At 42.5% G+C, this 25,775-nt stretch overlaps 1 protein-coding gene across 4 annotated transcripts in view; it reads left to right on the forward strand.

Annotated features, from left to right (window-relative positions):
- Nucleotides 1-25,775, forward strand: part of UNC13B (unc-13 homolog B) — a 380,304-nt gene that overhangs the window by 238,577 nt on the left and 115,952 nt on the right. For all 4 annotated transcript variants that reach the window (XM_054031597.1, XM_054031595.1, XM_054031596.1 and 1 more), the window contains 2 exons: nucleotides 16,038-16,265; nucleotides 16,643-16,784. In XM_054031597.1, the coding sequence (XP_053887572.1) occupies nucleotides 16,038-16,265; nucleotides 16,643-16,784 (370 nt within the window). The remainder of the gene's footprint in view (nucleotides 1-16,037; nucleotides 16,266-16,642; nucleotides 16,785-25,775) is intronic.

Consider the following 25,775-nt stretch of genomic DNA (forward strand, 5'->3'; position numbering starts at 1 on the left):
TCAGGGATGGTCTAGACAGTATTTGGTCCTGCCATGCGGGCAGGGGACTGGACTCGATGACCTCTCGAGGTCCCTTCCAGTCCTAGAATCTATGAATCTTCCATAGAGCAGGGGGACACACCAGGGCTCAGGATGGAGGAGCTTGCAGCAGCTGCGGTCTCCGCAAGCTGATCTAATTAACAAGGCAGCGTACTTAAGGGAAATGCCCATTTCTCCCTCCATTCTTGCTGCCTTGTGTAGAGACAGAGTTAACCCTTGAGGGCTCAGCCAATTGCTAGTTCATCATTTAGCAATAAGGGAAATATCCCACCCTCTGACTCCTCCACCATTGTTTAAAACTGTGTGTGTGTGTGTGTGTGTGTGTGTGTGTATATATTATATGTGTGTCTGTGTGTATATATATATATATATATACATAGAGAGAGAGAGAGAGAGAGAGAGAGAGTCAGTCTTTTGTTTGGTGCGAAAAATTCCCTGGAATGTAACCCCCTCATTTACATTAATTCTTATGGGAAAATTGGATTCGCTTAACATGGTTTCGCTTAGTCACATTTTTCAGGAATATAACTACAAAGTTAAGTGAGGAGTTACTGTACTTAATTAATTGGTCAAGAGAAGATACTCTCATCCCCTTTTACTGCCATCTTCAGATGTGCTAGAAGTTTTTTCCATTAGTACTCCCACTCTTCCTTCCTTTCTTTTTATCCTCTTTCACATCAAGCTATTGTTGAAATCCCTAAGGGAAAGCTACTGGGAAAAGATGGCTTTTATCCCTCACTCTGAACATGGCCCCGGCACTGTTAATTGTAGTAATGCCCAAAGGACTCCCAAGCCTTAAATATCTTTGTGGGAGTAGCTGGAAGATGACTGGTATAAATGGGGGAAACGAAGGTTGGCGATGAGTGGCCGTGACGCTAAGAAATGAGGGCGGAGAAGTAGAGGGAGCAGAGTTTTGAAGGGTTTTCAGAGTGAGAATGTTCTGATGGTAAGATCCTCGTTGAAGGAAGTTGCACAGCCATGGACCAGCCACTGAGATGCCCCAGTGTCTTACTCCTGTGTCTGATTTTTTTCATGCTATTAATTCCATCCTGCCCGAGGATTACAATTGTTGTGGCTAGTCCCTGAGATAGCCAGGGCTCAGTCGTTTGAGGGTCTTAAAATAAAGGATCTGCAAGGTCTTAAACTGAATCTTTTATTGAATAGGGAACCAATGTGGCATGCATGATGCTAGGGTCATGTGTTCTTGTTGGTCTGTGCTACTCAGAAGACAGGCCACTGAACATTAGACCATCTGGAGCTTCCCTCATCGCCATGTACTGCAGTCATCAACTCATAGCTAATGACATGTGGATTGCTGCGGCTATGTTGGCATCTGACAAGAAGGGTTTAGCTTCCACGCCAGATGAACACCATGTTAATTATTTCTGGCTTCTCATGCCATTTGGACTCCTGGAGCTTAAGTTCACTTTAAACTTCTTCAGATAGTTTTCGATTTGAGATTGGAAGCCAATAACATTTTTTGTGAACAGGAAACTTTTGCTTATTAGACTCTGAACATATTATGACCTCAGAAACTGGCTCTGAAATTGGATTGTCCTGTGTGAAAGGTATGTTTGCAGTCATGATAAATATTTCATTTTCCATGCTGAGCAATTAAAGCACCTGTTTGCTCCCAATATTCTGTTTGGGGAAATATTTGCCCAGAATGAGTAAGAATATCCTTACTTTACATTTGAATGTCTATTTTAAGTTCTAAAACAAATAATTTCCAAGCATTCTCCTCTACTGAACAGCTGTCTTCTATACCACCAATGCTGCTGTCTTGATTTTTTTCCATTAAACTGCCAGTGCTGTTATGCTTCACTGATAGTTGTGATCAGTCACGGTATGGGTCGATCTGTGAGTGGATGCAGAGGGAACCAAACCACTCTGCATCCACTGCCAGATTGACCCATACCATGACTGATTTCTAGAGAGCGCATTGGGGACATCCAAACCCTATGTATAGGGCACTGAGCAGCTCAAGATCTTGTATGTTCTTCAGGCCTTTGAACTCTGCCATTGCAGTCATTCACTGGAACAGAGTTTATTCTTATACAGAAAACCTTCAAACTGACATAAAACCGCCTTCAAAAAATGGAATGAACAAGGGCTCATGTTTACTACTGGATGTTACCATTTGAAACCACTCTCCATCTTCACACACCTAATGTGTTTTGGATTTTGGATTTCCATTGGTACCATAGATTCATAGATTCATAGATTCTAGGACTGGAAGGGACCTCGAGAGGTCATAGAGTCCAGTCCCCTGCCCGCATGGCAGGACCAAATACTGCCTAGACCATCCCTAATAGACATTTATCTAACCTACTCTTAAATATCTCCAGAGATGGAGATTCCACAACCTCCCTAGGCAATTTGTTCCAGTGTTTAACCACCCTGACAGTTAGGAACTTTTTCCTAATGTCCAATCTAGACCTCCCTTGCTGCAGTTTAAACCCATTGTTTCTGGTTCTATCCTTAGAGGCTAAGGTGAACAAGTTCTCTCCCTCCTCCTTATGACACCCTTTTATATACCTGAAAACTGCTATCATGTCCCCTCTCAGTCTTCTCTTTTCCAAACTAAACAAACCCAATTCTTTCAGCCTTCCTTCATAGGTCATGTTCTCAAGACCTTTAATCATTCTTGTTGCTCTTCTTTGGACCCTTTCCAATTTCTCCACATCTTTTTTAAAATGCGGCGCCCAGAACTGGACACAATACTCCAGCTGAGGCCTAACCAGAGCAGAGTAGAGCGGAAGAATGACTTCTCGTGTCTTGCTCACAACACACCTGTTAATGCATCCCAGAATCATGTTTGCTTTTTTTGCAACAGCATCACACTGTTGACTCATATTTAGCTTGTGGTCCACTATAACCCCTAGATCCCTTTCTGCCGTACTCCTTCCTAGACAGTCTTTTCCCATTCTGTATGTGTGAAATTGATTTTTCCTTCCTAAGTGGAGCACTTTGCATTTGTCTTTGTTAAACTTCATCCTGTTTAACTCAGACCATTTCTCCAATTTGTCCAGATCATTTTGAATTATGACCCTGTCCTCCAAAGTAGTTGCAATCCCTCCCAGTTTGGTATCATCCGCAAACTTAATAAGCGTACTTTCTATGCCAATATCTAAGTCGTTGATGAAGATATTGAACAGAGCCGGTCCCAAAACAGACCCCTGCGGTACCCCACTCGTTACGCCTTTCCAGCAGGATTGGGAACCATTAATAACAACTCTCTGAGTACGATTATCCAGCCAGTTATGCACCCACCTTATAGTAGCCCCATCTAATTTGTATTTGCCTAGTTTATCGATAAGAATATCATGCGAGACCGTATCAAATGCCTTACTAAAGTCTAGGTATACCACATCCACCGCTTCACCCTTATCCACAAGGCTCGTTATCCTATCAAAGAAAGCTATCAGATTGGTTTGACATGATTTGTTCTTCACAAATCCATGCTGGCTATTCCCTATCACCTTACCACCTTCCAAGTGTTGGCAGACGATTTCCTTAATTACTTGCTCCATTATCTTCCCTGGCACAGAAGTTAAACTAACTGGTCTGTAGTTACCTGGGTTGTTTTTATTTCCCTTTTTATAGATGGGCACTATATTTGCCCTTTTCCAGTCTTCTGGAATCTCTCCCGTCTCCCATGACTTTCCAAAGATAATAGCTAGAGGCTCAGATACCTCCTCTATTAGCTCCTTGAGTATTCTAGGATGCATTTCATCAGGCCCGGGTGACTTGCAGGCATCTAACTTTTCTAAGTGATGTTTAACTTGTTCTTTTTTTATTTTATCCGCTAAACCTACCCCCTTCCCATTAGCATTCACTATGTTAGGCATTCCTTCAGACTTCTCGGTGAAGACCGAAACAAAGAAGTCATTAAGCATCTCTGCCATTTCCAAGTTTCCTGTTACTGTTTCTCCCTCTTCACTAAGCAGTGGGCCTACCCTGTCTTTGGTCTTCCTCTTGCTTCTAATGTATTGATAAAAAGTCTTCTTGTTTCCTTTTATTCCCGTAGCTAGTTTGAGCTCATTTTGTGCCTTTGCCTTTCTAATCTTGCCCCTGCATTCCTGTGTTGTTTGCCTATATTCATCCTTTGTAATCTGTCCTAGTTTCCATTTTTTATATGACTCCTTTTTATTTTTTAGATCGTGCAAGATCTCGTGGTTAAGCCAAGGTGGTCTTTTGCCACATTTTCTATCTTTCCTAACCAGCGGAATAGCTTGCTTTTGGGCCCTTAATAGTGTCCCTTTGAAAAACTGCCAACTCTCCTCAGTTGTTTTTCCCCTCAGTCTTGATTCCCATGGGACCTTACCTATCAGCTCTCTGAGCTTCCCAAAATCTGCCTTCCTGAAATCCATTGTCTCTATTTTGCTGTTCTCCCTTCTACCCTTCCTTAGAATTGCAAAGTCTATGATTTCATGATCACTTTCACCCAGGCTGCCTTCTACTTTCACATTCTCAACGAGTTCCTCCCTATTTGTTAAAATCAAGTCTAGAACAGCTTCCCCCCTAGTAGCTTTTTCAACCTTCTGAAATAAAAAGTTGTCTCCAATGCAGTCCAAGAATTTGTTGGATAGTCTGTTCCCCGCTGTGTTATTTTCCCAACATATATCCGGATAGTTGAAGTCCCCCATCACCACCAAATCTTGGGCTTTGGATGATTTTGTTAGTTGCTTGAAAAAAGCCTCATCCACCTCTTCCACCTGGTTAGGTGGCCTGTAGTAGACGCCTAGCATGACATCTCCCTTGTTTTTTGCCCCTTTAAGCCTAACCCAGAGACTCTCAACACTTCCGTCTCCTATGTCCATCTCTACCTCAGTCCAAGTGTGTACATTTTTAATATATAAGGCAACACCTCCTCCCTTTTTCCCCTGTCTATCCTTCCTGAGCAAGCTGTACCCATCCACACCAACATTCCAATCATGTGTATTATCCCACCAAGTTTCAGTGATGCCAACAATGTCATAGTTGTATTTATTTATTAGCACTTCCAGTTCTTCCTGCTTATTCCCCATACTTCTCGCATTTGTATATAGGCATCTAAGATACTGGTTTGATCTTTCCTCCCAGTTTTTTCCTGACTCTCCTTTCTCTCTGCCAATATAGCCCACACTCCCTCATTTCCCCGGTCTCCATGTTCCCCACTTACCTGTGGGCTTTGCTCACCTGTCCCCGTCGAACCTAGTTTAAAGCCCTTACTTACATTATACAGATAATTAATTCCCTTACATTGACTTGCTATAGAAACCATAGTGGTGTTGCAAGAGCAAGCAGGCCTTAAAGTTAGGAATTGTCTATCATTTATAGCAAATCATTTACAGTCACGTGTTGTGTGGTCAGTGATTTCCTCCAAAAGTAATGCTGAAAAACAGAACACTTCTACCCATGCCACTGAAGCTCTTAGGGATTGGATTGCTTAGGGACTGTTTACTTCTTCGGTTTCTCTCAGTAAGCTTCAGAGTAGCAGCCGTGTTAGTCTGTATCTGCAAAAAGAACAGGAGTACTTGTGGCACCTTAGAGACTAACAAATTTATTAGAGCATAAGCTTTCGTGGGCTAAAACCCACTTCTTCAAATGCACAGAATGGAACATATATTGAGGAGATATATATACACACATACAAAAACAACAAAGAGTCTGGTGGCACCTTAAAGACTAACAGATTTATCTGTTAGTCTTTAAGGTGCCACCAGACTCTTTGTTGTTTTTGTAGATACAGACTAACATGGCTACCCCCTGATACACACATACAGAGAGCATGAACAGGTGGGAGTTGTCTTACCAACTCTGAGAGGCCAATTAAGTAAGAGAAAAAAACTTTTGAAGTGATAATCAAGATAGCCCAGTACAGACAGTTTGATAAGAAGTGTGAGAATACTTACATGGGGAGATAAATTCAATGTTTGTAATGGCTCAGCCATTCCCAGTCTCTATTCAAACCTAAATTGATTGTATCTAGTTTGCATATCAATTCCAGCTCAGTCGTTTCTCATTGGAGTCTGTTTTTGAAGCCTTTCTGTTGCAAAATTGCCGCCCGCTGGTCTGTCACTGAATGACCAGACAGGTTAAAGTGTTCTCCCACTGGTTTTTGAATGTTATGATTCCAGATGTCAGATTTGTGTCTATTAATTCTTTTACGTAGAGACTGTCCAGTTTGGCCAATGTACATGGCAGAGGGGCATTGCTGGCACATGATGGCATATATCACATTGGTAGATGTGCAGGTGAACAAGCCCCTGATGGTGTGGCTGATGTGATTAGGTCCTATGATGATGTCACTTGAATAGATATGTGGACAGAGTTGGTATCAGGCTTTGTTGCAAGGATAGGTTCCTGGGTCAGTGTTTTTGTTCAGTGATGTGTGGTTGCTGGTGAGTATTTGCTTCAGGTTGGGGGGTTGTCTGGAAGTGAGGACAGGTCTGTCTCCCAAGATCTATGAGTGTGAGGGATCATCTTTCAGGATAGGTTGTAGATCCTTGATGAGGCGCTGGAGAGGTTTTAGTTGGGGGCTGAAGGTGAGAGTCCAAACTGGACTTTTTTTTGGCTGCTTGGGGCGGCCAAAACCCTGGAGCCGGCCCTGGGTGTACTCTAAGACTGGAGAAGGATCAACCACATACTGACATTGGTACCAGTGGCCAAACTCACCAAGAGCCCAAGATATATCTTAACAGAGGAATTGGCATCTCCCTCTGAGACTTTGGGACACCCCAACCAGTACCAAGCCTGCACTGTTCGAAGGCATATACTCATCATCCTCGCCGACCTATGCAGTTTCACTGTTATCAAGTAGGAACCTCTGTCTTCCACATTCAGAAAGTGGCCCTAAAGAAGGGATACTAGAGGATCCCGTTTGGAGCCTCATCTCAAGCAAGACGTCACTGGCTCTGGACCAGCCAGTGTCAACCTTGGCCAGAATCCTTACAATGTGCCACTTTGGCCATATTGGCCTTATTGAGGCCTATTTCTGCACAGGTCCCAGATCAGATTCCTCTCCCAAGCACGAAGGAAGACAAGGAATGGTGTCATTAGCAAGGCCCTCCATGTCAGAGCAGGATATTGGCCTCCACAAGCAGCTTGAGGTTACAACCAAGGGACAGCAGCAGAAACTTCTGTTGCCTCCCAAAGAGTCGTCCTTGTCATCATCAGGTGAGAGAGTAACACCAGTGCCAGTGATTGATTTCAAGTCATTCCAGGACCTCTGGGTTGTGAGCTATCAGGCTCCATTTACAAAATAGAATTCTCTCCTGGGAAACAGCCACTTTCTTCCTGAAACTATAGTAAAGAACAGAATTGTCAGACACCTAGATAAACATAATTTGTTGGGGAAGAGTCAACGTGGTTTTGGAAAGGGAAATCATGCCTCACCAATCTACTAGAATTCTTTGAGGGGGTCAACAAGCACGTGGACAAGGGGGATTCGCTACCCCTTCCTGCTTCTCCACGTGGGCACCAGTGATACTGCCAAGAATGACCTTCAGCGGATCACTGCAGACTACGTGGCTCTGGGAAGAAGGATAAAGGAGTTTGAGGCGCAAGTGGTGGTCTCGTCCATCCTCCCTGTGCAAGGAAAAGGCCTGGGTAGAGACCGTCGAATTGTGGAAGTGAACGAATAGCTACGCAGGTGGTGTCGGAGAGAAGGCTTTGGATTCTTCGACCATAGGATGGTGTTCCAAGAAGGAGTGCTAGGCAGAGACGGGCTCCACCTAATGAAGAGAGGGAAGAGCATCTTCGCCAGCAGGCTGGCTAACCTAGTGAGGAGGGCTTTAAACTAGGTTCACCGGGGGAAGGAGACCAAAGCCCTGAGGTAAGTGGGGAAATGGGATCCTGGGAGGAAGCACAAGCAGGAGAGTGCAAGAGGGGAGGACTCCTTTCTCAGACTGAGAGAGAGGGACGATCGATGAGTTATCTTAAGTGCCTATACACAAATGCAAGAAGCCTGGGAAACAAGCAGGGAGAACTGGAAGTCCTGGCACAGTCAGGGAACTATGATGCGGTTGGAATAACAGAGACTTGGTGGGATAACTCACATGACTAGAGTACTATCATGGATGGATATAAACTGTTCAGGAAGGACAGGCAGGGCAGAAAAGGTGGGGGAGTTGCATTGTATGTAAGAGAGGAGCATGACTGCTCAGAGCTCTGGTAGGAAACTGCAGAAACCTGAGAGTCTCTGGATAAAGTTGAGAAGTGTGAGCAACAAGGGTGATGTCGTGGTTGGAGTCTGCTATAGACCACCAGACCAGGGGGATGAGGTGGATGAGGCTTTCTTCTGGCAACTAGCAGAAGTTGCTAGATCGCAGGCCGTGGTTCTCATGGGAGACTTTAATCACCCTGATATCTGCTGGGAGAGCAATACAGCGGTGCACAGACAATCCAGGAAGTTTTTGGAAAGTGTAGGGGACAATTTCCTGGTGCAAGTGCTGGAGAAACTAACTAGGGGCAGAGCTTTTCTTGACCTGCTGCTCACAAACAGGGAAGAATTAGTAGGGGAAGCAAAAGTGGATGGGAACCTGGGAGGCAGTGACCATGAGATGGTTGAGTTCAGGATCCTGACACAAGGAAGAAAGGAGAGCAGCAGAATACGGACCCTGGACTTCAGAAAAGCAGACTTTGACTCCCTCAGGGAACAGATGGGCAGGATCCCCTGGGAGAATAACATGAAGGGCAAAGGGGTCCAGGAGAGCTGGCTGTATTTTAAAGAATCCTTATTGCGGTTGCAGGAACAAACCATCCCGATGTGTAGAAAGAATAGTAAATATGGCAGGCGACCAGCTTGGCTAAACAGTGAAATCCTTGCTGATCTTAAACGCAAAAAAGAAGCTTACAAGAAGTGGAAGATTGGACAAATGACCAGGGAGGAGTATAAAAATATTTCTCAGGCATGCAGGAGTGAAATCAGGAAGGGCAAATCACACTTGGAGTTGCAGCTAGCAAGAGATGTTAAGAGTAACAAGAAGGGTTTCTTCAGGTATGTTAGCAACAAGAAGAAAGTCAAGGAAAGTGTGGGCCCCTTACTGAATGAGGGAGGCAACGTAGTGACCGAGGATGTGGAAAAAGCTAATGTACTCAATGTTTTTTTGCCTCTGTCTTCACGAACAAGGTCAGCTCCCAGACTGCTGCACTGGGCAGCACAATATGGGGAGAAGGTGATCAGCCCTCTGTGGAGAAAAAAGTGGTTCAGGACTATTTAGAAAAACTGGAAGTGCACAAGTCCATGGGGCCGGATGCGCTGCATCCGAGGGTGCTAAAGGAGTTGGCAGATGAGATTGCAGAGCCATTAGCCATTATTTTTGAAAACTCATGGCGATTGGGGGAGGTCCCAGATGACTGGAAAAAGGCTAATGTAGTGCCCATCTTTAAAAAAGGGAAGGAGGAGGATCCGGGGAACTACAGGCCCTGGAAATATCATGGAGCAGGTCCTCAAGGAAACAATTATGAAACACTTAGAGGAGAGGAAAGTGATCAGGAACAGTCAGCATGGATTCACAAAGGGGAAGTCGTGCCTGACTAACCTAATTGCCTTCTATGATGAGATAACTGGCTCTGTGGATGACGGGAAAGCAGTGGATGTGCTATTCCTTGACTTTAGCAAAGCTTTTGATACGATCTCCCACAGTATTCTTGCCGCCAAGTTAAAGAAGTATGGGCTGGATGAATGGACTGTAAGGTGGATAGAAAGCTGGCTAGATTACCCGTTGAGCCCGACAGTGATCAATGGCTCCATGTCTAGTTGGCAGCCGGTTTCAAGCGGAGTGCACCAAGAGTCTGTCCTGGAGCTAGTTTTGTTTAATATCTTTATTAATGATCTGGAGGATGGTGTGGACTGCACTCTCAGCAAGTTTGCAGATGACACTAAACTAGGAGGTGTGGTAGATACACTAGAGGGTAGGGATCGGATACAGAGAGACCTAGACAAATTAGAGGATTGGGCCAAAAAAAAACCCTGATGAGGTTCAACAAGGACAAGTGCAGAGTCCTGCACTTAGGACGGAAGAATCCCATGCCCTGCTACAGACTAGGGACCGAATGGCTAGGCAGCAGTTCTGCAGAAAAAGACCTAGGGGTCACAGTGGACGAGAAGCTGGATATGAGTCAACAGTGTGCTCTTGTTGCCAAGAAGGCTAGCGGCATTTTGGGCTGTATAAGTAGGGGCATTGCGAGCAGATCGAGGAACGTGATCGTTTCCCTTTATTCGACATTGGTGAGGCCTCATCTGGAGTACGGTGTCCAGTTTTGGGACCCACACTACAAGAAGGATGTGGAAAAATTGGAAAGAGTCCAGCGGAGGGCAACAAAAATGATTAGGGATCTGGAGCACATGACTTATGAGGAGAGGCTGAGGGAACTGGGATTGTTTAGTCTCCAGAAGAGAAGAATGAGGGGGGATTTGATAGCAGCCTTCAACTACCTGAAGGGGGGTTCCAAAGAGGATGGAGCTCGGCTGTTCTCAGTGGTGGCAGATGACAGAACAAGGAGCAATGGTCTCAAGTTGCAGTGGGGGAGGTCCAGGCTGGATATTAGGAAACACTATTTCACTAGGAGGGTGGTGAAGCACTGGAATGCGTTACCTAGGGAGGTGGTGGAGTCTCCTTCCTTTGAGGTTTTTAAGGCCCGGCTTGACAAAGCCCTGGCTGGGATGAATTAGTTGGGAATTGGTCCTGCTTTGAGCAGGGGGTTGGACTAGATGACCTCTTGAGGTCCCTTCCAACCCTGATAGTCTATGATTCTATGATTCAGTGGATATAGTGTACTTAGATTTTTCTGAAAGCTTCTGACAAGGTTCCTCACCAAAGCTTCTTAAGCAAAGTAAGCTGTCATGGGATACGAGGGAGGTCCTCTCATGGGATCAGTAACTGGTTAAAAGATAGGAAACAAAGGTAGGAATAAATGGTCAGTTTTCAGAATGGAGAGAGGTAAATAGTGGCAACAAAGTGGTGCTGAAACCTTTATCCTCAGCTCATCCCCCCAAGGGATCGCAGAATTCTATCTCCATTAATCCATTAATTTGCCCATTCTGCACTAGGAGAGAAGAAGTTACATGCTCCAGATGTTTCAGAGCCCAGCTTTATTACATCAACATAATGAAACCATTCAAAAGTGTCTTCCTGTTTTTCTGGTTATAGCCAGCTGTTCCAAAGGTCAGGCCATCTCATTACAGAGAATATCTAAGTGGATAACACAGTTTATCTCAAGTTGCCAGTTGACTGATGTACCTTTCCCACTGAAGATCAAGGCTCACCACTCCAGATATCAAGTGACATTCTCTGCCTGCTTCAGAAACGTGCCAATATCCAAAATCTACCGAGCGTGCTATGGGGTAACCCCCTGCCTTTGTGAAATATTATGTACTGGATTTAGCCACTAGATCAGATGCCAAATTCAAGAGAGCAGTACTACAATCTTTTTGACCTTATTATCTTCTGATCAGATTAATTGGTGAGGCTATAACTCATATAGATAAACAATAATATTAGTCTCCTAAAATCAGGCAACATGCTGCAGTAACTGTAGTTCTTCGAGGTGTCATAGTCCGTGTGGATCCCATTAGGCTCCATCCCTACTTTCAGAATTCTCAAATCTTTGAATGGCAGAATCTGAGGGAAGGTTGCATTTGCGGTGCCCTTTATGCCATCACGCAGGAGCACAGGGAGGCACAAGGCTCATGCATGGCCTGACAGACACTGCTATTTTAAAAAACAAACAAAAAAAAAAAAAACTGATCTTGCACGCGTGAGCATGTGCAACTACAGTGGGATCCTCTCGAAGAATTACTGTTACTGTGGAGTAAGTGACTGTACTGAACTTTGTATAGAAGTCTGCTGTCACCTGCATCTCTTCAGATGTTCAAAAATGTGGAGCAAATCATGCAGAAATAAAAATCCAGCTTTATCAGAAACTCTCCTGTGCACTCAGGCTGACATTTCTAGAAGTATCTCATTCACTTAAGAGCACAAGTCCCATGGAAAGTCTTGGTTGCTTCGGCACTTCTAAAAATCTCAGCTAAAATCTTCTTAATGTGTATAGATTTCCTGTGAAGTTACAGGCCTGTCTCATCTTACGCGGGGGTTCCGTTCCGTGGTTAGCGCGTAAAGCGAAAACCGCGTATAGTCAAAATTGCATTGAGTTGAATGGCGGGCAGAATCGCCCGCACTAAAAGTACAGTATTTTATTTATTTATTTATTGCTGACTGCGTAAAGCTGAAATCGCGCATGTTAAATGCACGTAAGATGCGACAGACCTGTAATTCAGTTTTGCAATTTCTAGAGCAAGCGGTTTTTGAGATATTTACAGAAAAACAGTAGGGCTGTCAAGCGATTTAAAAAAAAAATTAATCACAATTAATTGCACTGTTAAACACTAATAGAATACCATTTATTTAAATATTTTTGTTTTTCTACATTTTCAAATATATTGATTGCAATTACAACACAGAATACACAGTGTACAGTGCTCACTTTATAGTTATTTTTATTACAAATATTTGCACTGTAAAAAAACAAAAGAAATAATATTTTTCATTTCACCTCATACAAGTACCATAATGCAATCTCTTTATCGTGAAAGTATAACTTGCAAATGTAGGTTTTTTATTACATAACTGCACTCAAAAACAAAACAATGTAAAACTTTAGAGCCTACAGGTCCAATCAGTTCTACTTCTTGTTCAGCCAGTCGCTGAGACAAACAAGTTTATTTACATTTGCAGAAGATAATGCTGCCTGCTTCTTGTTTACAATGTCACCTGAAAGTGAGAACAGGCGTTTGCATGGCACTGTTGTAGCCGGCATTGCAAGATGTTTACATGCCAAATGTGCTAAAGATTCATATGTCCCTTCATGCTCCAACCTTGATGCTTCCAGAGGACATGCGTTCATGCTGATGACGGGTTATGCTTGATAATGATCCAAAGCAGTGCGGACTGACGCATGTTCATTTTCATTATCTGAGTCAAATGCCACCAGCAGGAGGTTGATTTTCTATTTTGGTGGTTCGGGTTCTGTAGTTTCTGCATCAGAGTGTTGCTCTTTTAAGACTTCTGAAAGCATGCTCCACACCTCATCCCTCTCAGATTTTGGAAGGCACTTCAGATTCTTAAACCTTGGGTTGAGTGCTGTAGCTATCTTTAGAAATCTCACATTGGTACCTTCTTTGCGTTTTGTCAAATCTGCAGGGAAAGTGTTCTTAAAACAAACATGTGCTAGGTCATCATCTGGGACTGCCATAACATGAAATATATGGCAGAATGTGGGTAAAACAGAGCTGTAAACCTACAATTCTCCCCCAAGGAGTTCAGTCACAAATTTAATTAACGCATCATTTTTTAACGAGTGTCATCAGCATGGATGCATGTCCTCTGCAACAATGGCCAAAGCATGAAGGGGCATGTGAATGTTTAGCATATCTGGCACATAAATAGCTTGCAATGCCGGCTACAAAAGTGCCATGCGAACGCCTGTTCTCACTTTCAGGTGACCTAAACAAGAAGCAGGCAGCATTGTCTTCTGCAAATGTAAATAAACTTGTTTGTCTTAGCGATTGGCTGAACAAGAAGTAGGACTGAGTGGACTTGTAGGCTCTAAAGTTTTACACTTTTGAGTTTGAGTGCAGTTATGTAACACAAAAAACCTACTTTTGCAAGTTGTAGTTTCACGATAAAGAGATTGCATTATGGTACTTGTATGAGGTGAATTGAAAAATATTATTTCTTTGATCATTTTTACCGTGCAAATACTTGTAATAAAATAATATAAAGTGAGCACTGCACACTTTGTATTCTGTGTTGTAATTGAAATTGATATATTTGAAAATGTAGAAAAACATCAACAAATATTTAATACATTTCAATTGGTATTCTATTGTTTGAGTGCAATTAATCACGATTAATTTTTTAAATGATTAATTTTTTTCAGTTAATCACTTTAATCGACAGCCCTAGTTAAAAGGTATTTCAAAAAGTGAAACATACCAATTTTTCAAAGTGCCATCTCTCTAGGGTGGCCAGACAACAAAGATCGGTCGGGACGCAATTTTTGTCCCAATATTTTGCGCCGCCGGGATCACTCGGCTTTTTTTTTTTTTTTTTTTTTTTTTTTTTGCCTCTCCCTCCCCCCAGAGGTGTCCCAATATTTCATCTCATCTCGTCTCATCTGGTCACCCGACATCTCTCAGGAACACATTGTCTGATTCCACTCAAATTTTGTTGTAAGTGTCTTCTGGCTATATATTTCACATGAAGAGAAGCTTTTGAAGATGGATGTGGATGCAAATTGGGCTTACAATAGAAAATATTCCTCTACGAAGCACATCTTATGTTCCTTTTATGCCTTGTTTGGCCGATTAAAGCACAGTATTTAAAATGGTTCCTGGAATCCACATCTATAGTATTTATTTCTTAAATGTATCTGATATGACAGTGGGACTGATTAGCTGCTGCCTCTTTAGTTGACATTTGGCCACCACTTTTCAATCCCAACTTCAGTCTGGTCAGTGGCAAGAGGCATTGAATTGAACAGCTCTTGTATTAATTTAGGTGAAATAAATGGTCCCAAAGAGTTACAGGTGTTAACGTGACCGTCAGTGTCCAACATTAAACAGCACTAAACAAGATTCGGGGTTGGGTACACAGGGACCTCAGCCTGCTTAGTACCATGTAGAAAACACCATTAAACATCTTTTAGAACTTTTTATTAAAGATGCAGAAAAGAAGAGAGAAAAGGTTAAAACATTTGAAATGTAAATTATGAAGTAAGGCATTTATTTTAACAGCATTCCCTGTTCCCTTTCCCTCTAGCTGGAGAGTGTTTTTAGAAGGAATCTCCCTTTTTTGGGGAGTCTTTTAGATTATGGTAATTTCCCTTTTTGGGGAAAAGGGAAGAAGTGTGTTAAGATGGGCTGGTGCTGTTGAAGTCTTATCCTGTTTCTTAAGAAGACAAAACAAGAGAAATGCACACACAAGGGGGCAGACAAGAAGGGCAAAGACAGAAAATGCAGCTGCTCTCTGGTGTTGACTTTCACTTGCACTTTCACTTGCACTTTCACTGCTGGAAAAACACAGACGCATTGTCTGGTCTTATTAGCCACTCTAAGACCTGGCAAAGTTGTGCAAGGATTGGGCTGTTTAGGACATTGCTTTTACTTGCCTCTCTGGTCATAGGTTTACGGCAGTATTGCAAAATACCCAGTCTTAGCCAGCCAAACCAGACTCTTACTAGACAGAAGGAAAAAGGAGAGCGATAGGGAAGAGAATAAGTAAGGCGGGGAAGGAATGAGTTCACGGGAGGAGGGGTAGGGATGGAGAGAACTCAACATCTCACATCCCAGATAGGGGTTTGGGTTCAGTCAGAGCCCATGGAGGCGGCAATGTCATCTAGGTCCCACGTTTTGAACTGGTCTGGTCAGAACATCTCTCAGCATTAGGGTGGCAAAGGCCCAGGAGTGTTATGATAGATCCTGGGGTCACAGGAGTTGCTGGGATTGTTTCACCAATTTTCCTCTTGCTCTTTCTTTCTTTTTTTTTTTTTTTTTTAAAGTACCTCAAAAGATAGTGATGGGCAAAACAGCCCTGTCCCTTCATTATTTTGTCAGTTAGGCTTACTATCCAGCACACCAGTTTTGGTTTGCTGATTTTTCCATTCCCACACTCTTCTTGTTCACAAGGCATGATCTTAACACAGTCCTTGAATTATCCCAGGAGGCCGTCTTGTTTGGACTAATTCAGTCTGTCTCCCTTTTGCACCCTTTCCCATCAACATTTATTTGTTATAAGGGCTCTTGTGACGTTCTATGACTGTCATTCACTTTTCACAGTTGAGCTGCCAGTTAGGGTAAATTTGTAGTCCCGATTATCACAACATATCTTATCAACTGATTTTTTTTTTATTACAATAAACTTGATCCCTGTGGTCATGATTTTGTAACATAACGAATACGATTTCTCTGTTTACAAGGGTTTGGTGACTGTTCCATGCCTTACTGTACACAGGAGCAGCAGAGAAGAGCTCTAAACATGGAGCAGAGGATCGGACCCAGAACATCATCATGGCCATGAAGGATCGCATGAAGATTCGGGAACGGAACAAGCCAGAAATCTTTGACTTGATCAGAGATGTTTTTAGTGAGAGCAAATTAACGCATGCTCAGCAAATGAAGACCGTGAAACAGAGTGTGCTTGATGGCACCTCCAAATGGTCAGCGAAAATCACTATCACCGGTAAGCTGAAGCTAGACAAATTCAGACTGGAAATAAGATGTAAATTTTAGCAGTGAGAATAACCACTGGAACAACTTATCAGGGGCTGTGGTGGATTCTCCATCACTGACCATTTGTAAGTCAGGACTGCATGTTTTTCTAAGAGATCTGATCCAGGAATTATTTTGGGGCAGTTCTATGGTCTGTGTTATACAGGAGTTCAGACAAGATGATCACAATGGTCACTTCTGGCCTTGGAATCTGTGACTCTGTGTTAAACTGAGAGGCTGTCATTGGTAAGCATTCCTGTGCAGTAAGTTGTTCCATCATACAGTACATGCACACGTCGTCTAGCACTGCAGGCTTATAGCAAAACTTTATTATTATTTTCTCCACAGTGGTTTGTGCTCAGGGTCTGCAGGCCAAGGACAAAACTGGATCCAGTGATCCATATGTGACAGTTCAAGTTGGCAAAACAAAGAAGAGAACTAAAACAATTTTTGGGAATCTGAACCCTGTTTGGGAGGAGAAATTCCACTTGTAAGTGCTCATTGTATATCTGCCCCTGTTCTGATCCATTTATATTGTCTGCATTTCTTCACAAGCATACCTTTCTCTCCTATATCAGTACATGGTACTTCACCTCCAGTAGTCATGTCTGTGTTTTGTCTGTTTCTGTTTTATAGTGTGTGCTTGTGGCATAGTCTATATAATATATACTGTACTATACAAAAGTGTGCACATCCATTTTGCTTCACGTCTTGTTCATAGATTCTGCATCTACTCTTTTCGCAATATTTGTATAGAAAGTTGTTGTTCAGACATCCCCAGAGAGAGAAGAAAATCCTTAAGAGTTTGAAGACTTATGCTGTTCCTTTATAATAAACACCCTTTGAAATTCTTTAGAAAGGTAGCTGTAAAACGCACACAAAGGAAAAGGCCTCCCCATTCCTTTCCTTGTTACTCCTTGCTGTGGCGTTTGACAGGCTTGTTAGCTCATTGGGAGTAGCTTGTCACTTATTTGTAAAGCTACTTGCTCCCCTAAAGTGCTGTAGAAATAAAATAATGATAACTTGAGGGATAATCTGTTTACAAGATTATCAACCTATTTTGGGCTAAATTTAAAATAAAGGCTGGAGGCACGATTGCTTATATAGCAAATAAGTTCCGAAGGCTGAGTCAGTGAGCCCAGGATATGGTTAGCGAGGTAATAAGCAGCACCCTCGAGTTAGAGTTATACTCATCTTAATTAAATGGAAAAACATTCAACGGGAAGAAAGAAAGAAGGGGAAAAAAAAGCTTTTCACAATAAAGTGGACTGTGAAGATTCTGGATCCTAAATTTTTTTAGCTAAAACCCCTTTGTCTCCTTCTCACCATCAAACTATCAATCCATCTCTCCCTCCCCTTTTTCTCTCTCCTGCCCTTCTTTCCCCCACTTCTTCCCACTCTAGGTCAGTAAGGCTCTTCTCTGCACACTGAAATATATTTGTTTGAATTGTATTTCAAAACTGAGTTTGTGAACCCAAGCCTGTCTCTACCATGTACAATGAAAATAAAAAAATGAGATTCTTTTATTTTAACATTATTTATTAACCCAAGGTAAAGCTATTGACTCTAAACAGGAAGTACCGTACATTATTATTGTAATAACTCTAGAATCAACATAGCAATAAGTCCACCTCCATCTATTATTTGTGTAGGTGCCATTAAAATCTTGATTTATGGCACAAAGTTGTTACCATGGTATTTACAAGTATGTTCCAGTCTAATTTTAGGGACTATAACAAATACTGTGGTAAAGATAATACGATGTGATAAATTTCAGTGTTTTAATTGTGCCACTGTAAAAGTTTTACAGAAACATCTATGATTCAGCCAGTAACATGAAAATTGATCTTAGTGTAAACAGTCATTTTAGTATTGCTAGGACACAGAGCACCAAGAAGGATGAGGTGTGTGGAGAGGAGCTGAGGAAAGTGGGATTTAAATAGACAAGATATTGAGGTTTAAGGATGCTGAAAAAGAACTGTACCAGGCTCAGGTGTTCCTAGTTTTGCAACCTTGTCATGGATAAAGGGAGAGCCATTTTTAATTGTGTAGGACACTGCAGTCTTTCTTCCAAGAGATTTAGATCAATTGCAGACATGCTGTTTATGCTTGATGCTTATGGATTCCTTATGCTGATGACTCTGCAAATGCTGAGTTTTCCTAGCATTCATAATCAGAGAGCCTAGTCGTTGAACACACAACTTGACCAAAAACGTTCTTCACTGAGAAATCTCTCTCCCAAGGAAGCTTATCCAAGAGAAGAATCATCCTTTTTTAATAAAGAAAGTAGTTGTTAGATCTTATAATCGAAGTGAGAGGAGCTTGCACCAGTTATTATAGAGGTTGTAATAGCTCCTGCAATGTACTAGGCAAGATACAGTTCCTACCTTAAGAACTTATGGTCTGAAAGACAAAAAATACCCAAGGGGGACAAATTAGACCAGCAGCGGGGTCATGTCAGTGGGTTGGTAGTTCTACTTCCATTGGTTTTTGCACAGGTTGGTTTCATTGGTGTTTCATTGGTAGCAGGGGTGGTCAGTAGGTTGGTCATTCTACCTTGATTGGTTTTTGCTTTCTGTTTGGTTTATTGCATGAATTCTTTCCAGCTTTCCTATCCCAGTCATTACTAGCTGGCTGACTTCTCCAAGATGTCTTCATTCAACAGAAGCACAATTAAATGCTCTTTTCGAAGGTTTATTACAAAGCCCAGATATCTGTCTAAGTCAGAAAAAGTTTAGCCATTTTAGGGTTCCTTTGTAACCCTTGATGTGATGCAAGGTGGTGTATATACTATTTAATGTCTTATAGAGCTATTCACAGACATTAAGTTTCTTAACATTTTCATGAATTTTATTGTACTAATTGTCTATGGTGTTTGTAAAGGCTTGTCTACACTTACAGCGCTACTGCGGCATAGCTGCACCAGTGCAGCTCTGCTACTATCGCACTTAGTGAAGACACTATCTATGCCGACAGGAGAGCTGCTTCTGTCGGCGTAGTTAATCCACCTCCAGGAGAGGTGGTAGCTTTGTTGACGGGAGAAGCCCTCTCCTGAGTGACATAGTTATACTGATATAAGTTGGTAGTGTAGACCAAGCCTAAGAATGGAGAACCTGTTCCAGGTACGGTTTTCCTGTGCTTGTTAGAATGAGGCGAGACAAGGTGCATAAGAGTAAACTCATTGGTTAAAGGTGATCTCCCTCGTTTCCTGTATGTTTCTTTTCTCTGAAAAAAAAAACATATGGCCCAGCCTGGAAATTCAGGTTTAGAGCCATGTTTCCAAGAAGAAAACTTTGAGATCTTTTTGGGTCTACGTTCCCAAATCAGTACTGAGTAGAGTCCCTATTGTATTCCCGAATTAGTACTATTTTAGACCATTACCTGCCTACATTGCCACAGGATTAGCATTTAGATTAATGATCAGTTCTCAGAGTGCATTTACATCTATGAGAGTAAGCTATTTGATAGAGTCGTTTAGAAGGCCATTCTTGTTGTCTGCTGGAAAGCTCTAACTGCCTCCACGTTCATTACAGAAAGTCCTGAGGAATTTAATAGGAATGAAACCAAGTGAGTTTCACAGACATTTAATAAGCTTCTATTGAAATTACTCTGAAGACCTTTAAAAAATTTAGATTGATCTCTTCCTTCTGCACAATTGCATTTGATTGCAAATGTATGGGGCATGCACTCTATTTCTATGTGCGTAGTGCTTGTCACAAGGAAGCCTATATCCTGATTGGTACCTGTGGCCACTGCCACACAATAATAAATGGGATAGTTTGAACTATCCAGTCCGATTTTAAGGCAGGATTCTATTCTTTGTTAGATTCTATAAGATGGTTTAAAGTACTCTAGGAAAGTTTGCATTTTCTATTCCTTTCTTTTTGGAAAGGCTGATCAGAGCACCCACGTCTATGTAGTGAAATTACAGGTATAGTGTTTAGGAGAAATTCGATAAGGAACAAAATTTCCTTTGAAAGGCAAAGCCCTGTGCTTGCCGAGAGGCTACTTCACTCCTGTTTAAAGCATATGATTATTGCCCTCATTTGCTAATGTTTGGAAAAGGACCCAATGTCTAATGGATGTGGACACTGGAAATTGCCCTATGTACAACAGAACAGCTCTGCATCTCCTGTCTTTGGCACAATGCAAATTGTTCATTTAAAAATATCTTCCCATGGAAACTGCCTTGTGCTACCCAGCTGGGTCTGATCCTGAATGACAGGTGTGAAATCATTCTGCCTGGAACAGATTACGTTGTCACTGGGCACTTCGCAAAGTGTGTTTATTCCTTCACTGCGGAAGGCTATGGAGGTTAGAATAGTTGCATTGCCTCCCTTCAGTAGATAATCAGTATTATACTTGGACACACACAGCCACAAATAATACACTTCATTATGTTTATTGCTTCAGAAATGGCATCGCTACATAGCTAACTACTGTGGTGTCACCCACAGCTTCCATTTGGTTCCATAATTGTCCTTTCAGCAGCCTGGCCTATTATCATGCTCAGCACCTTTCAGTCATCTCTGTAGTTACATGAGTTCTGTTTACACTGCCCTTTTCAAGACAATTGCCTCTGATGCATGCTCTGCCTCTGCTGTTCAACTACATCCCGATGACCGACGACTTTTCAGTTGTGCTTCCTCATCCCCGGTGCCTGGGTCGTAGTTGGATGGAGACTTTGAAACCGGTAGTAAAGTAAAAATCATATTCTGTCTACGCTGCAATGAGACACCCGCAGCTGGCCTGTGCCGGCTGACTGGGGCCAAGGGGCTGTTTAATTGCAACTCTGGGACCCTCCCACCTTGCTGGGTTCTAGAGCTTGAGCTTCATTGTGATCCCAAATGCCAACACCCCAATTCAATAGACCCTTGGCCCCAGCCCCGTGAGCCCATGTCAGCTGGCACAGGCCAGCTGCGGGATTTTAATCGCAGTGTAGATATACCCATAGTTTCCCAGCTCAGTGACCCATATGAAATTTGGATGTGAACAATGGAGTTGATGCCATGCAGCAATGCCTCGGAGGAAGCTGGGATAATGTAGACCTCTACCCTGATATAACGCGACCCGATAGAACATGAATTCGGAAATAACGTACTAAAGCAGCGCTCCGGTGGGGCGGGGCTGCGCACTCCAGTGGATCAAAGCAAGTTCGATATAACGTGGTAAGGTTTTTTGGCTCCCGAGGACAGCGTTCTATCGGGGTAGAGGTGTAGTTAGAGATGAAGTGGCTCTGAGCACTGCTTCTGCCTTTTGCATTTGGAAGAGCTACATGATTTGTTTGTGTAATCAGCGTTGCAGAGATAGGTAACAGCAAAATGGTCGTACTTGTCCCTCTAAAACAAACGAGTTTAGTACTGGTAGGAACAGAAGACCTATTTCTTTGTTGTGTTAGGATAATTATTTGTCAAGGAGGTATTGCCAAAGCCTAGGGCTTTTACTCCTTGGCTGTCATCCTTGAGCTCTCAGCTGCTTTTATATGCTCCTCCTACCTGGTTCTCCCATCTCTCAAGCCATTCCTTCCCCATCTCTTTTGATTGTTTCTCTGCCTCCCGCTCTCACTATCCATGGGGATTGCACAACGCTCTTTCTTTTGCTCTCATCGCTGTGCCCTTTCTTATGGTGACCTCATCTGCTCAGTTACAATTGCCGTCTTCATACTGACGACTTATGCAATGGCCTCTCCACCCCAACCTGTCTGTCTCTCCGTGTGCTTAGCTGGCCTCTCATTTTAAAATTAACATAACCAAAAACTCTGGCTCACTGTTTTCCCCATCACAGTTAACAACACAACTATCCTCCCTTCCCCAGATCTGTTAGTGGGACGGCTTGGATTCTGCCTTCTTTCAACCTGCTCATTCAGGCAGTATCCAAACCTTGCTGCTTTCTCCCTAGAACATCTCTCAAAGTCAAACTCTTTCTGTTTCTCTACATCACTACAACTCCCTCATCCCGCATCACTTCAGGTCTCTGTCTCTGCCCTGCTCTTCCAGACAACCACCTCATTCCCTTCAGATCCATTAAAAACTCCTGCAAAGAGCCCATCTTCCCGCTTATGTGCTCTGTCTTATCGTGTCCTCCTCCATCCCCTGCACTCTGCCAGCAATGCCAGTCTCCATTATCCACCTCTCTTACAAACACCTTTGCGCTTTCTTCCATGCCAACCCTTATGTGCAGGAAACTCTCCCTTAACTAGCCTGTAACGCTGTTACCTTGTTCTTCAAAACTCTCCTCCACAGCCACTGCTGCCATGGATCCTAAAGGAAATACTAGTGCCAAATGGCGATATAAATGCTCGCTAGGCAGTTTGGATATTTATCCTTTTAATTTTACCTTGTAATTTATATATTTCAAATGACTCAATCATTTAGCTATGTGCTTAGCTGGTCTAACTATCTGTGTAACTATTCCTCTTTCCCTTGTCCTCCCTTTTTAATTTATTTATCATTTTAGACTATAAATAAACTGAAGTTTTGAATTAAAAAGTTGTTTTGAACTCTAAAATGGAAGATTTCAAGGTAAGGTCCCATGGGAATCAAGACTGAGGGGAAAAACAACTGAGGAGAGTTGGCAGTTTTTCAAAGGGACACTATTAAGGGCCCAAAAGCAAGCTATTCCGCTGGTTAGGAAAGATAGAAAATGTGGCAAAAGACCACCTTGGCTTAACCACGAGATCTTGCACGATCTAAAAAATAAAAAGGAGTCATATAAAAAATGGAAACTAGGACAGATTACAAAGGATGAATATAGGCAAACAACACAGGAATGCAGGGGCAAGATTAGAAAGGCAAAGGCACAAAATGAGCTCAAACTAGCTACGGGAATAAAAGGAAACAAGAAGACTTTTTATCAATACATTAGAAGCAAGAGGAAGACCAAAGACAGGGTAGGCCCACTGCTTAGTGAAGAGGGAGAAACAGTAACAGGAAACTTGGAAATGGCAGAGATGCTTAATGACTTCTTTGTTTCGGTCTTCACCGAGAAGTCTGAAGGAATGCCTAACATAGTGAATGCTAATGGGAAGGGGGTAGGTTTAGCGGATAAAATAAAAAAAGAACAAGTTAAAAATCACTTAGAAAAGTTAGATGCCTGCAAGTCACCCGGGCCTGATGAAATGCATCCTAGAATACTCAAGGAGCTAATAGAGGAGGTATCTGAGCCTCTAGCTATTATCTTTGGAAAGTCATGGGAGACGGGAGAGATTCCAGAAGACTGGAAAAGGGCAAATATAGTGCCCATCTATAAAAAGGGAACTAAAAACAACCCAGGTAACTACAGACCAGTTAGTTTAACTTCTGTGCCAGGGAAGATAATGGAGCAAGTAATTAAGGAAATCATCTGCCAACACTTGGAAGGTGGTAAGGTGATAGGGAATAGCCAGCATGGATTTGTGAAGAACAAATCATGTCAAACCAATCTGATAGCTTTCTTTGATAGGATAACGAGCCTTGTGGATAAGGGTGAAGCGGTGGATGTGGTATACCTAGACTTTAGTAAGGCATTTGATACGGTCTCGCATGATATTCTTATCGATAAACTAGGCAAATACAAATTAGATGGGGCTACTATAAGGTGGGTGCATAACTGGCTGGATAATCGTACTCAGAGAGTTGTTATTAATGGTTCCCAATCCTGCTGGAAAGGCGTAACGAGTGGGGTACCGCAGGGGTCTGTTTTGGGACCGGCTCTGTTCAATATCTTCATCAACGACTTAGATATTGGCATAGAAAGTACGCTTATTAAGTTTGCGGATGATACCAAACTGGGAGGGATTGCAACTACTTTGGAGGACAGGGTCATAATTCAAAATGATCTGGACAAATTGGAGAAATGGTCTGAGTTAAACAGGATGAAGTTTAACAAAGACAAATGCAAAGTGCTCCACTTAGGAAGGAAAAATCAATTTCACACATACAGAATGGGAAAAGACTGTCTAGGAAGGAGTACGGCAGAAAGGGATCTAGGGGTTATAGTGGACCACAAGCTAAATATGAGTCAACAGTGTGATGCTGTTGCAAAAAAAGCAAACATGATTCTGGGATGCATTAACAGGTGTGTTGTGAGCAAGACACGAGAAGTCATTCTTCCGCTCTACTCTGCTCTGGTTAGGCCTCAGCTGGAGTATTGTGTCCAGTTCTGGGCGCCGCATTTTAAAAAAGATGTGGAGAAACTGGAAAGGGTCCAAAGAAGAGCAACAAGAATGATTAAAGGTCTTGAGAACATGACCTATGAAGGAAGGCTGAAAGAATTGGGTTTGTTTAGTTTGGAAAAGAGAAGACTGAGAGGGGACATGATAGCAGTTTTCAGGTATATAAAAGGGTGTCATGAGGAGGAGGGAGAGAACTTGTTCACCTTAGCCTCTAAGGATAGAACCAGAAACAATGGGTTTAAACTGCAGCAAGGGAGGTCTAGATTGGACATTAGGAAAAAGTTCCTAACTGTCAGGGTGGTTAAACACTGGAACAAATTGCCTAGGGAGGTTGTGGAATCTCCGTCTCTGGAGATATTTAAGGGTAGGTTAGATAAATGTCTACTAGGGATGGTCTAGGCAGTATTTGGTCCTGCCATGCGGGCAGGGGACTGGACTCGATGACCTCTCGAGGTCCCTTCCAGTCCTAGAATCTATGAATCTATGAATCTATGAATCTATGAATTTCATTTAAAAAATGTTGAAACTGGATGTTTTGACAATTTCCAAAATGTTGTTTGAATCAGGAAATTCATAGACGCCGACCCTTCTCCACAAACAGTTTTGATGTCAATGAAATTGCAGTTTCTGATGAATATTTTGTCAAATTCCTGACCAGCTCTAACTGTAAACTCTTCAGAGTAGGGACTGTGTCTTCCAATGCGTTTGCACTATACTAAGCACAATGGAGTCCTCAGTCTAATTGGGCCCTCAGAGTGCTACAGGAATTAAAATAATAAATAAATGATAATGGCATAAGCAAGGGAAACTCTTATTTGTGAAAAGGATGCATTAAATCACAGTTTCACCAATTTCCCTCCTTCCCATAAGAACAGTGAGACTGGGTCAGACCGAAGGTCCATCTAGCCCAGTATGCTGTCTCCCAACAGTGGCCAATGCCAGATGCCCCAGAGGGAGTCAACAGAACAGGGAATCGTCAAGTGATCCATCCCCTGTCTCCCATTCCCAGCTTCTGGCAAACAGAGCCTAGGGACACCATCCCTGCCCATCCTGGCTAATAGCCATTAATGGACCTGTCCTCCATGAACTTACCTAGTTCCTTTTTGAACCCTGTTTTAGTCTTAGCCTTCACAACATCATCTGGCAAGGCGTTCCACAGGTTGACTGTGCGTTGAGTGAAGAAATATTTCTTTCATTCCTTTTAAACCTGCTGCCTATTAATTTCATTTGGTGACCCCTAGTTCTTTTGTTATGAGAAGGAGTTAATAACACTTCCTTATCTACTTTCTCCACACAGTCATGATTTTATAGACCTCTATCATATACCCC

This window comes from Malaclemys terrapin, chromosome 6 (genome assembly GCF_027887155.1).
Source record: "Malaclemys terrapin pileata isolate rMalTer1 chromosome 6, rMalTer1.hap1, whole genome shotgun sequence".
NCBI lineage: Eukaryota > Metazoa > Chordata > Testudines > Emydidae > Malaclemys > Malaclemys terrapin.